Source organism: Pseudorca crassidens, chromosome 4 (assembly GCF_039906515.1).
Source record: "Pseudorca crassidens isolate mPseCra1 chromosome 4, mPseCra1.hap1, whole genome shotgun sequence".
Lineage (NCBI taxonomy): Eukaryota > Metazoa > Chordata > Mammalia > Artiodactyla > Delphinidae > Pseudorca > Pseudorca crassidens.
In genome coordinates, this window is record NC_090299.1 from 63447127 (window position 1) to 63461292 (window position 14166).

At 36.6% G+C, this 14166-nt stretch overlaps 1 protein-coding gene across 6 annotated transcripts in view; it reads left to right on the forward strand.

Annotated features, from left to right (window-relative positions):
- KLHL5 (kelch like family member 5) overlaps positions 1–8991 on the forward strand; it is a 74206-nt gene extending 65215 nt beyond the window's left edge. For all 6 annotated transcript variants that reach the window (XM_067735741.1, XM_067735736.1, XM_067735737.1 and 3 more), the window contains 3 exons: positions 1283–1495; positions 3019–3190; positions 7748–8991. In XM_067735741.1, coding sequence (XP_067591842.1) covers positions 1283–1495; positions 3019–3190; positions 7748–7804 — 442 coding nt within the window. In that variant the 3' untranslated portion in view covers positions 7805–8991. The remainder of the gene's footprint in view (positions 1–1282; positions 1496–3018; positions 3191–7747) is intronic.
- The last annotated feature ends 5175 nt before the right edge of the window (positions 8992–14166 follow it).

The following is a 14166-nucleotide window of genomic DNA, read 5'->3' on the forward strand; positions in this document are numbered from 1 at the left end:
AACGTTTAGGACGTTAACATACCAATAAATATAAATATGGTATGTTAACGTCCTAAACGTTGCCTAGTAAATCACTATTACAAGTACATACCAGATGACTCTTGACTGTCCAACTGCTCATTAATATAACTATTGTCCTGGTTCTGCTTCTTCCTGGGTGACTATGTACAAGTCTCTTAATCTCCATGAACCCCAGTTTCTTCACCTGTGCAACAGGGATACAAATGGTTTGTCATAGCATCATTATAATGATTAAATTAATACATGTAAAGTGCCTCGCCTGTGGTAGGTGCTCAGAGAAGGTTAGTTTCTTTCATTTATCACCAAGTCCTATCTTAGCTATTTAAGAAATGTTGTGGTATATTTATACACAATATTTTATCTATTTTAAGACATACTTTAACATCTCTAAAATTGTGACGCATTTTACACTCAATGATAACTTGTCAAACAGATGGCAGCTGTGAAAATGTTGTCATGTTTTCATGTGAGTTTGTTTTCTTTTTTTATATGTACAGAATAATATATATATGTGCCATTTAATTGGTAGCACATCTTTCTCTTTTTTATAAATGTATTTATTTATTTATTTTTGGCTGAATTGGGTCTTCGTTACTGCACACGGGCTTTCTCTAGTTGCGGCTACTGGGGGCTACTCTTTGTTGCGGTGCTCGGACTTCTCATTGCAATGGCTTCTTTTGTTGCAGAGCATGGCCTCTAGGTACGTGGGCTTCAGTAGTTGTGGCACACGGGCTCAGTAGCTCTGGCTCGCGGGCTCTAGAGCACAGGCTCAGTAGTTGTGGCACACCAGCTTAGTTGCTCCGCGGCGTGTGAGATCTTCCTGGAAGGGATCGAACCCATATCCCCTGCATTGGCAGGCAGATTCTTAACCACTGTACCCTCAGGGAAGTCCCATCTTCTTTCTTAATGGCACATAAATTGACAGTATTTCTTTTTTTTTTTTTTTGGCGGTACGCGGGCTTCTCACTGTTGTGGCCTCTCCTGTTGCGGAGCACAGGCTCCGGACGCGCAGGCTCAGCGGCCATGGCTCACGGGCCCAGCCGCTCCGCGGCATGTGGGATCTTCCCAGACCGGAGCACGAACCCGTGTCCCCTGCATCGGCAGGCGGACTCTCAACCACTGCGCCACCAGGGAAGCCCGACAGTATTTCTTATCGTTGATAGGCACCTTGAATTCAATGAAATACCATAAGAATAATCTCTGTCTTATGCATAATAATAGCACCATCTCTTATTTATCATCCCATTTGTTGTTTTTACAGACTTTATGCAGTTGGTGGTCGTGATGGCAGTTCTTGTCTCAAGTCAGTAGAATGTTTTGACCCTCATACTAATAAATGGACACTCTGTGCACAAATGTCAAAAAGGAGGGGGGGAGTAGGAGTCACTACCTGGAATGGATTGCTGTACGCCATCGGAGGCCATGACGCACCTGCATCCAACTTGACTTCCAGACTCTCAGACTGTGTGGAGAGGTAATTTCCTGTGAAGGAAAACTAGGAATAAAAAATCAAACCTAAGCCTCTGACACTTCCACACGAATTGGTAACTCTTTATTGAGCATCCACCATGTGCAAGGCAGTTCCTTAGGAGCTCTGTAAACACTGGGTGGTCTGCTCAGGCCATCTCTCAGTCTGTCACCAAGAGCCTACTCAGTCTTCTCTCAATCTGACGTTAGAATTGATTATACAGTTTATTAATTGAATCATATGACAAACATTTATTGTGTACCTATTTTGTACTGGACATTGTACCTAATAAGAAAAGGGGTTTGACAAATTTCACAGAGAATTAATTACGGGCTGGAGGCCAAATAAGCAAAAAGGAGAGGGACATTCCTGACATATTTTGATATAAAATGAAGTAGTATGAAATACTAAAAGAAAATAAAGGGCCAGTAAGGCTTGAAATCTTGATCAAGTCATCCTTGTTCAAAACTCACATATGGGCCTAGGTAAAGAGCCCGACGTCAGCGGAAGCTCTGGACAGTGGTTTAGGCTCCCATCTGCTATGGTCAGTGGAATGGGGAGAATTGAAGGGCTTTAGGAGGTAGAGTCAATAGGAGTGTGTATGAACACTCCAAAGCAGGAAGGAATATGTTTCATTCAGAAAACTGGAAGTCGGCCACTGTCATTGGATAACAAAGAATGATGGAGAGAGTGGCAGGAAAGGAGTGGCGGGACATTGGGGCAGATCATGCAGAGTCTTGATGCCTTATTAAAAACTTTGGATTTTAAAGAGCAATGGGAAGTTAATGAATGTGTGTGTATATATTATTCAATAAATTATAAATGACTAGAAGAAGAAGAAAAAGTGAAATGAAGGTTTGTTGATGACAACAAGTGCTTTCTATGAAATAATAAGCAGAGTTGGTTGGTGTTTTTTGAGAGAGCATGATAGTTACACCTGCATTTCACCTGTATTGGGGAGAAAATAATTCAGACTATGCTTGTTACATGTTACAATCCAGGAAAGGGATATAGAAGTCTTTATATACTTTGCCCCATAAATTACAGGCCCACTACAGGACTGCACCCAGTGAAAAATTGTTCATTGATACAAGTATTGGAAGCAGTATAAGTCATCTTAGCATGATGTATCTGCTCTCAGATAGACAATTTGGGGCAATTCTAATTAACATACTTCATAAAAGGAACAAGAAGCTCCAAAAATGGACAGTTAGCAATGATTGAGGCTGTAAGTCATCTTACATAGAGCTTCATAAATTGATTTCCTCAGATTTTCAGTAGGCAACCTGAAACCTTAAAGCAGTTTTCAACATTTACATTAGCTCTTTTGACTAGTTTAAGTGTTATGCATCTGCAAAATGGCTCTATTATGTTGTAAGTTAAAAATTTTCAAGAAAATATTGATATTTTTCTCTAAAATATGTTCAAATGTATTTTATATAGCAGATGATAAGATTAAAGGACAAAACTATTTTTATGTAAAATATTGTGAGAACAATATCAGCTCCAGTTCTAAAATTTTCTTTCAGATATGATCCTAAAACGGATATGTGGACTGCAGTGGCATCTATGAGCATCAGCAGAGATGCCGTGGGAGTCTGTTTACTTGGTGATAAATTATATGCTGTCGGAGGGTATGATGGACAGACTTACCTTAATACAGTGGAGGCTTATGATCCCCAGACAAATGAGTGGACCCAGGTATGGCATTTCATTTTTCATTATTACACTTACTCTGTTTTTGTTACAAACAATTGTTTTGGTAAAACAAATCCTCTCAATTATGTCCAATATCAAAATATATGGCATAAACATGATAAAGTCATCTTTTAACTAAATATAAGAAAACAGAGGGAATGTTTAATTTTATAGTATAGTTAAAATCCAAAATTACGTTTAAAATATAAGTTAATACTCAAAGAAATTCTTATTAGTTGGTTATTGTTATTAGCTGCCACCATTTACTTGCTGAGAATTGATGAGATGTTCTAGCGTAGGTAGAGCTGATAGGACCACAAGAGGGCTGTAATAAAGGGAGGGAGATTGTGGAAAATTAAAAACAAAGATAGTAGTCAGGAACAAATGAACCACTTACCCATACATGAGCAATAATTTTTAAATACTCAAGCCACAGATATTTGGGAGCAGATCAAATGTCTGGTTAAAACCTAGTAAAGATGGCAATCCTAAGTTACATTAACAAGTAAGAAACCTGACCTGACAAACTTAACAGAAAAAATTCCCTCTTTGTCTATTTCTGAGAGGGCCTAGCACTTCTAAGAATGATGTTTTGAGATCTTTGTTTCCATCATCACCCAGAACAGAACGAGGAATTTTCTGCCTCTGGCATCCAATTCAGTATAGGGTACATAAAAGGCACTCAGATGTTTAATTGAGCCAAGGTTTTCCTATATACAAGGAGCAGTGGTAAGTACTGTCAAGAAAACAATACCTATGAGAATCCCTGCTGTCACAGAGCTTAACTACTTAGGTAGGTGAGATCTGCTCATGTAAAGGGAGGATCCACAGTGTGGAGCAGTTGGTATGAAGTGTCCGATGGTATAGGCAGTGAGTGGCCTAGGAAATCAAAGAGAAGAGAGAAAATGGCTGTTGAGAGGGCTTCGGTAAGGAAGAAGTGGGATTTACTCTAAGCCTTAATGAATTGATCCAATTCAAAAAGATAGAAGGAAGGGGCTTCCCTGGTGGTCCAATGGTTAAGACTCCTTGTTTCCACTGCTGGGGGCAAGGATTCTCTCCCTAGTCAGGGAACTAAGATCCCACATGCCGCGCAGCGTGGCCAAAAAATAAAAGGTAGGAGGAAAAAGGAAATTGTGTGAGAAAACATGAAAGAAATGTCACTAAGCAGAAATATGCAGGCTCTATTAAGGAAGTGTGGTGGGTTATAAGGCTCCATGCTTGAGAAGAGTAGGAGTTCTTATTGGAGAGGAAGGTTGGGGTCGGGATGGAGGTCCGCAATGGTCAATCTAAAGAGTTTGGTAATGAGAAACCAGTGGAGACTTCTAACCAAGAGAGCAATGCAGTAATAGAAAGTCCACATGTCAGCAGGTGGGGACAGGGTAAGTTGGGTTAGGGGCAGGGTAAGTGAAGCCTGGGTGAAAGGAAAATATTTATAAAGTTATAAACTTCAGTTATAAGGCTTGAGGTGTTAAATATACAGATGGATCCAAGAGATATTACCAAGTCCTGTTTATTTTTAATTTATACACTTACTAGGTTGTATAGAGAGGTGCAGCTTCTGAAGGAAACAGCAGAAGAATGATTAGAGAGTGTCTTAGTAGATAATGAAATAGAGCATTAAAAGAAAGGGGGGGGGGGCTTCCCTGGCAGTCCAGTGGTTAAGATTCTGCACTCCCAACGCAGGAAGCACAGGTTCAATCCCTGGTGGAGGAACTAAGATCCCACATGCTGCATAGCACAGCCAAAAAAAATAAATAAAATGTTTAAAAAAAAAAAAGGAGAGGGGAATTTCAACAGCGTAAGGAAGAATGAAGAAGATTTGTCATTCATGAAGTTGTCAGGACCTTTGAGAATATGATAGAATCAGAAGCCACCACACAGTGTAAAAAGTGAAAAGAAGAGTAAAAGTAAATGTGGGAGCTAGAGGGGCATACAATTTTAAAATGATGATGATGATAGAAAGTTAATACTTACTTACTGAGTACATTTTATGTACCCGACTCTGGTCTAAGTACTTTACATTAAAGAATCTTCCCAACAACACTATAAGGAAAGTACTATTATTTCCTCACTATGTTGGATGAAGGAGTCTGAGACAGAGAGGTTAAATAGCTGACCCAGCGTCACACAGCAGATGAATGGTGGAGTTAGAATTTGAGCCTAGGATCTTTTTCACGATAGAGATGAAGACGAGAGTTGAACAGGATTCCAGATGCTAGAAGGAGAAAGCAAAATTGAAGGGCACTTTTCTGAAAGAAGGACAGGAACAGAATTGAGAGCAAAGGCAGGTCCTCCTTAGACTGGAGGAAAGATCTTATCCTCCAAAGCTGGAGGGAAAAATGAGAATATCAGTGTAGAAAGATACAAAGTGTTTTCAAGTGAAGAGAAGGATAGAAAAAAAGACTTAGATTGTTATGACCTTGATCTTGTTTCTTAAGTAAGTGAGATCACTTGGTGAAGGCGAGAAGGCATAATTTGAGAGCTTGAGTTAGAGCTACGGGATTTCATAGAAATTATGAGATTACCTACCATCAGCCTCCTACCGTGGCAGAAGTAATTGTGAATGATAACCAAGGAATCCAAGAAGAGATAGAAGAATCTCTTTTCCTGAGGTGTATTTTATTTAGCCCTTAGGCCAGTTATAAGGAAACCTATTAGCCAGTATTTCAGACTTGCTGTTACAGATAATTAATACCTTATGCTGAATCACCCTGTATCAAAATTAATAATCTGTGACCACATAGCTCTTTGGTTTACATGCCATCTCCATTACTTTTCTTTAAATTTTTTTTATTGAAGTACAGTCAATGTACAATATTATAAGTTACAGGTATACAATATAGTGATTCACGATTTTAAAGGTTATGCTCCATTTATAGATATTATAAAATATCGACTATATTCCCTGTGTTGTACAATATATCTTTGTAGCTTATTTTACACATAATAGTTTGTACCTCTTAATCCCCTAGCCCTATTTTGCCCCTCCCCCTTCCCTCTCCCCACTGGTAACCAATAATTTGTTCTCTATATCTGTGAGTCTGTTTCTTTTTTGTTATATTTGCTAGTTTGTTGTATTTTTTAGATTCTACATATAAGTGATTTTAAAGCTCCTAAATGTGAATTTACAACCATAGTATCTGAAAAATAAATGTTTTCCATTCAATGTTTCTACAAATGGACAAGAGGACATTTATTTGTACAGGGAATGAAATGTGATTACTAAGTCTTAAGCCATCACCCACCCCACTACCAGCCTTGACCCAAAGCAGGAGGTGACTGCATTGTATTTAATAAATTCTCTAAGCTAAACTTTCTAGCTGGTTGTCGTGACAACATCAGCTATTCACAATGTAGAGACTTAGTGTCTTGAGTGTTTTGAGAAAAGCTGCTGATTACAGACGTTTTGATTTAAATGACGTAGAGGTTACTTCTAGAATACTGTAAGTAGATATGGTTTTAAAATAGGTTATTTGTTCAAAAAGATATAACAGTGATCAAAACAACTGATTCAGATGGAGAACAACCAAGAATTCTCTTAAAATTGAAGTCAGATGTATTCTTAAAATCCACTCATTAGTCTGGGGAGGGGGAGTCAAAATGACTAGAAAGTCACTTTGATATCATGTATTTGACAAAAATACTTTATGACATACACCCACATCCATAAGTACAAAACAAACTTTCTTAGTACTTTATATTAGTCACCCCTTCCCAAATGCTAGTGTCTTAATTCTGTTAGCTCAAATGCATAGATTCCTACTGGGCTCCAAGTAGTCCTTCTTTTAAAACTATCCTTGTCCACACTTATCTCCGCTATGAATTGCCCAGTGTCTAGAGTACTTTAAAAAAAAAAAAAAAAAAAAAGACAAGAAGTGAAAGATTTAAGAATTGTTCCTAATGCATAAGTCAAGATTATACTTTTCCCGTAGTACCTCATACTTCTATCTCACTGTCATGGAGTTTATTCACCAGGTTTGTTTCCACTCCTAAGGAGTTCAATCGGTAGTATTTATTATTTATTCACTCTGGTAAAAAACAGTAGAATGGGTTTAGACCCTTCAGCCATGCTGAGAAGGTCATCAGTGAATGTGAAGTTAGTGGTTCCTCTGGAGTCGACAGACCCAGGGCATGTGGTATATTCTATGTACTCTCTCTGAGATAGCATTTCTGTTGCATGGCCTCTCAGGATAATACTTGGTATTTTCTCCACATTAGTCACAAAGTTACTCTAAGTGTTCAGCATTTCCTCACATCCATGTTGTGCATCATGTTGGCCAAAATAGTGTTTCATGTAGAACAATTCCTGTGCTATCTTTAAAAATCACCTTTAAAGAGAAGTAAATACTACATAATTATGTTATATACCCAAAACAATTTAGTCTATGAAGCTTTGGCATCAGGAGGAAGAGTCTTGTTTAAGACCTGGGCCAGCTTAGGGTGCAGGCAGCAGCTCTTTGCCAACAAGTATGAACTATTTCAGTATTTCACCGACTGGTGTGGTATTATCAACGTTTTTACCCACAAACCCAACACGTGTCTTTTTTTTTTTTTTTTTAGGTTGCTCCACTGTGCCTAGGAAGAGCTGGGGCTTGCGTTGTGACTGTAAAGTTATAACTTAGTGCTTTGTTTTCTCAATGAAGATATTCGCTTCCTTTATGAATTTAGTATAATTGTTCTACTATCAATGGATACGTTTTTAGTAAATTTGGAAGGCCACATTCCAGAGCACGAAGTGCCTGGTCTCTAAGGGAAGATGTTAAGACAAGGAAGAACCAGGATTAAATACTTTTATTTCTTAGCAAATCAAAACTGCAGCTGGTGGATTGTGAACATATGTTCCTGATATAAAATATGAGGACAAATGCACTGTTCCTGACACAACCCAGTGTTAACCGGAAATTTCATTTCTTTTAATAATCAAGCACATTTTGCTCATATTATCCACATTTCTTTTCTTACAGTGCAAATACCCCAGATAAAACTTCTAATGTTTTGCTATGTAACTTTATCATACATGAATTATGGTAATTTTTATTCATTTGTTTACTTAACTACAGCCACTGTCTTAATGATATTACTAAAGACTATGCATTTAGCTGTTTTCGAAATAGCTGCATTATATATGCTTCGCTTGTGGATATATTTCTAAAATCGGCTTAGTCCAATGAATAAATAAAAATATTAAAGAGTTAGAACAACAAAGACCAAATAAAAACTTGATATGACCTTTGGGATGTATTTAAATGTTCATTCCATCTAGATTCACCAAGAACTCCATGTTATTGATATTCTTAAATTAGAATTGAAACATGGTGTTTTGCATTAAATTTAAGATATGCAAATTTTGTGGAGAAAATAAATGTTATATACCCTCTAATGTTCTTTCACCTAATTAGCATTTAATCGTGTGAATTTGCTTTCTTTTATATCGTTAAAAATGTTTTGATTTTGTCTTTTTATATTGACAGAACTGTTTGGATATTCTTATGTTCTCAGATCTCTATTTGCCTCCCCTGCCTTGTTTGCTATCTTTTGCCAGAGTTAGTTAATCCTTTGTGCTTCTTTGTAATCAAACAGTTTGGGGGGAAGGGGCTTATTCAATGTTTGAAAAATAAGTTTAAAGTGTTTATTACCCAAAGTTTTGTACATTTGTAAACTCTTAATTACACATGTGAATGTTAATATTCTCAGTGAATTATTTATTGTTTGCAAAAATGCACTGGGCAGTAACATTTTATGATAAATCCTTTAAGGTATAAGTCATTAACTTATATCTTAATATAAAATGAGTATAAACTAAATTTCCACCTTTTGAAAGTCCACATTGTGATTAATGTGTTTTTACATTTTATATCAGGGTAGCCTTTATTTTAGTTGCTTCCTTTAAAAATTAAAAGAAACTTTTTTTAGCTGATTTTGAATGCTTGTGAAATGTTTCTACACAGGAAACCAAGAAACTTAGTACGTCTATGCATAAAACAAATTCCATGGGCATTTTACTGGTGTGACCACTAAGAAAATAGCAGTGATAGTGACAAATACATTAATATTTCATATATTCATTATAGTGTGGATATGAATTCAGTTACTTTCCTGACAAGGAGGGATCAGTGGTAGAGTATATTTATGTATTTAGGGTAAGGGAGAGAAGAAGAGGAAAAGCTATAAGAAACAAAGCAAAAATTTCAAAAGCAGAAATGTGTCAGTACATCATCCCTTCTTGTGGAGGCTTAGACCTGTGATTTGGAAGGAAAGTACTTACACTTGTGATCATTTCTCATCTCCACTCATCATCCACTCTCTTGTTCCCTGTGCCCGCAATGGAGTCAGACTCACCTTAAAGTAAAGGAACTGATTCTTTTCTCTGAGGATCTTCCTTTCCTTTATGGCATTCATAGAACAGTCCCTTTGATTTTTTATCCCACTGAAGGGGCCTCTCTAATGCAGTTTTGTCATCAGCAGGCTCTGCTCTTCTGGGTACTAGTGAAGAAAACTATTTCTTTTCTAGTGACAGAGCATTCACCAAAGCATTCATTCTTCTCCTACTGTGGGATCTTATAAATCTAGAGGAAAATATGGTCCTTCCTTGTGTGCATCATCTAACATTGCTATCTTGACTTTTACTGTTAGCTTCTGCACTGAGATGTGTAGCTGCTCTTAATTTTAACCCCAATTAATGACCAACTTATGAAAAATAATAATATTTCTTATAATTATTGAATGTTTATTATGAACTAGGAACCAAGTTTTTGCACGTATTAATGCACTTAATCTTCACAGCAACCTTATGAGGTATGTTCTGTTATTATTCTCCTTTTTACAGATGAGGAACCCGGGTCAGGAAGAGTTTAACCCCAAGATTCTATATGGCAAATAAGTGGCAGAGCAGGGATTCAAACACAGGCAGAGGCTCAGGAGTCCATTCTGTCATCACTCCTGTTTCTAGGTAGAAAAAGAAGTTTCCTTTTATGTGAGAAATCATTTACTTTAACAAAAAGAAACGTGAAGAAGGCTTATGCTTTTTAGAAGTGAAATTTATCAGTCACACTCTTATCAGAAGATTTTTGTTTCTTACTATTGGGGAAATTTTGTTTAATTCTCTTATGGAATTTTATATACATTTTGCTTTAGAAGACTAAATGCAAGAAAACATACATTTCAGGTTTTATAAATATTAGATAAATTGCATGGTATTTTGGATGGCTGAACCATAAACAAATTTATTCATCAAAAATAAGCTTTATTGCCAACAAAATAGATAACCTAGATGAAATGGACAAATTTCTAGGAACACACAAATCACCAAAACTGACTCAAGAAGAAGTAAAAAGTCTAAACACATCTATAACAAAGAGATTGAATCAATAATCAAAAACCCCTCAACAAAGAAAGTACAGAACCAGAATTTAGTAGAAACCGCTGGTGAAGTCTACCAAACATTAAAAGAAGAATTAACACGAATTCTTCTTAAACTCTTACAAAAAAATAGATAAGGAGTTAACACTTCCTAATTCCTTCTATAAGACCAGCATTACCTTGATACCTAAGCCAGACAAAGACAGATTATATACCATGACAAACTAAGATTTATTGCAAGAATATGGGGATGATTCAACATATAAAAATCAGTTAATGCGGTATACCACATAATAGAATGCAGAGAACTCAGAAGAAACTAGAACAGTGATATGAAAATAAAGCTCTTTGTTATTAAAAAAAAAGAATGAAGGGAACATAAACATTATCATCTCAATTGATAAGAAAAAGCATTTGACAAAAATCAGTACCCTTTCATGGCACTCAGCAAATTAGGAAGAGAATGGAATTTCCTCAACCTGTTAAAAGGCATTCACGAAAAACCCACAGCTAACAGCATACTAAATGGTGAAAGATTGAAAGGTTTCCCTCTAAGATCAGGAAAATGTTCACTCCCACCACTGATAGTCAACATTGTACCAGAAGTTCTAGCCAGAGCAATTAGGCAAGAAAATAAATAAAAGGAATCGCAATTAGAAAGGAAAAAGTAAGACTCTCCATTTGCAGCTGACATGATCCTATGTATTAAAAATCCTAAAGAATACACACAAAAACTATTAGAGCTAATAAACAAATTCATTAATGTTGCAGGATACAAGATCAACACACAATTGTTAGTTGATTCCTATACACAGGCCCCCCCCCAAAAAAAAAGCTAAGATGGAAATTAAAACTAGTCCATTTACAATACTTGAAAATAAATCTAACCAAGGAGGTGCAAGCCTTATACATTGAAAACTACTAAACATTGCTGAAAGAAATTAAATAAGACCTAAATAAATGGAAGACATCTCATGTTCATGGTTTGGAAGACTTAAGATGGCAATACTCCACAAATTATAGATTCAATGTAATCTCTGTCAAAAGCCCAATGGCCTTTTTTTGCAGAAATGGAAAAGCTGATCCTAAAATTTGCGTAAAATTGCAAAGGACCCAAAAGAGCCAAAACAATCTTGAAAAAGAACAAAGTTGAAGGACTCACATTTCCTTATTTCAAAATTTATTGCAAAGCTACAGTAATCAAAACAATGTGGTACTGGTATAGGGATAAACATATAGACCAAAAGCATAAAATAGAAAGTCCAGAAATAAACTGTGGTCAACATATTATGGTCAATTCGTTTTCAACAAGGGTGCCAAGGCCATTCAATGGAGAAAATAGTCTCTTCAGGGATATTCATGTTCAAAAGAATGAATTTGGTCCTTACTTTACAACATATATAAATATTAAAGACATAAATATAAGAGCTAAAACCATAAAACTCTGAGAAGAAAACAGGCATAAATCCTCATGACCTTTGATTTGGCAATGATTTCTTAAATATGACATCAAAAGCACAAGCAACAAAAGAAAAAATAGATAAATTGGACTTCATCAAAATTAAAATCCTCTATCAAAGGATACTATCAAAGTGAAAACCCACACAATGGGAGAAAATATTTGCAAATCATATATCTGATAAAAGTCTAGTATCCAGAATATATAAGGAACTCCTACACTCAACAAAAAGACAATCTAATTTTAAAATGGGCAAATGACTTGAATAGGCATTTCTCCAATGAAGATATATACAAATGGCCATCAAGCACATGAATAGATTCTCAACATCATTAGTTATTAGGGAAATGCAAATCCAAACAACAATAAGATACCACTTCACATCCACTAGGATGACTGTAATTTTAAAAACAGAAAATAAGTGTTGGAGAGGATGTGGAGAAATTACATAGCAAAGAAAATGGTAAACCAAGGTGGAGCTTCCAACATCAAGAAAGTGATTAAAAGAAGATGAAAGACTGAGGAATGAGGCCTTGAACTCAGTATGTCAGGTCTCCCCACTGAGTCTCTGGGCCTGAAGACAAGCAGAGCCTCTCTTAGGTGTTGAAGCATTTAAATGAAATTGGGCTAAAAGCTCATGTTTTATTAAATTGCCTCAGACTTGGTCATTTGTTTACTGAAATATAGGGAGGTTGAGTCAACTTGATTACGTGGCAGGTACTGTGTGCTGAGTACATCATGTATATGTTCATACATTTAATCTTTACAGTAGCCCTATGAAGTAGATACGATTATTCCCACTTAATGATGTAGAAACTAACAGAGCCAAATTTAAAAACGAACCAGATGTGTATGACCTTAGAGCCTTTAACAAAAATCTATGCAAGATTGCCACATGAAGGTGAGTTCTGGCTGTCCTGATTACATAGGATGATGATACCTATTTGATGCCAAGGTTAGATATTGTGATAGTGTCCTCATCACATCTGTGCTACATTTGAAGCTTTTAAGGAGTAGAAACAGGCTGGGTAGTTCTGCCTATTACGTGCATGAGTGCATACACACACACACACACACACACATGCAGAAACTGATCCTTACTAAGTACGTTTCTGTGGTGAGAGGACAAAAGCAGGGCATTTTAGTAAGGATGGCATATTTAATGTACTGGGTACAGAGAAGAATTGGTGCTGTCAATAGAGTGAAGAGCAGGGATGCTGAGTAGAGCAGTAATGAGTGGAAATGAGAAGATGAGCCATTAGTAGAAAGTCATGAATCCATTATTAGAAGTTTAGTATAATTTAATAGAGACAAATGCTTAAAAATTCTAAGGCTATGAGGAAGATGATTCTGTAGTTATGATGTATTAGTCAGGGACCAATCAGGAGACAGAAACCACACAATAATTTGAACAGGGGAGGTTTGATATAAAGAATTAAATGCTATAATAGAGGACTGAACTCACAAAGGATCGGCTGGTTATTAAGATTTGGAATTTGATCCTGCCCTATTTGCAAGCTAGTAAATTATCCTGTTATTGTTTCATGGATGCTGGCGGAAGACACAAAACTCCTGGATCAGAGAAAAAGGACTTTATTACTCAAGGCGTAGAAAGCAGTATGACTGTCATCTTTGGGTTAATTCCCCTTGCCTCCCAAGTCCCACATGAGCAACATGGAAGATCCCAGGTAGGAAATTCCCTGACTTGGGGAATCCACTGCTTTTGTAGTAAATGGTAGGCAAACCTGAATTTAAACTATGTCTCAAATTTTAAAATTAACGTGTAGCATCTAATATTCCTTCCATGATCTGATTCCCTTGTCCAGCCCCAATTAAACTTCAGATTCAGAAGTTCAACAGAGACATGGAGGTACATCTCACGTTCTACCTAAACGTCAATTGAGAGAGCGATAAAGGATGTTCTTTTCCTTTTCTGCATGAACTAACAATAACAACAAAATCTATTGTGGCCATCTTAGACTGTGTCATACCAGCCTATGGACCCTTCCTTGGAGAAATGAAAAAGAAAAGAAAAGAAAATGAGTGACTAAATAATAGAAGAAAAAAGAAAGAACATGGCAATGGGGAAAAAATGGTTTACAGGGGTTATTATGAAGTTGAACAGAGAAGGGGGAAATAAAGAATAGGGAAGGGGGAAATA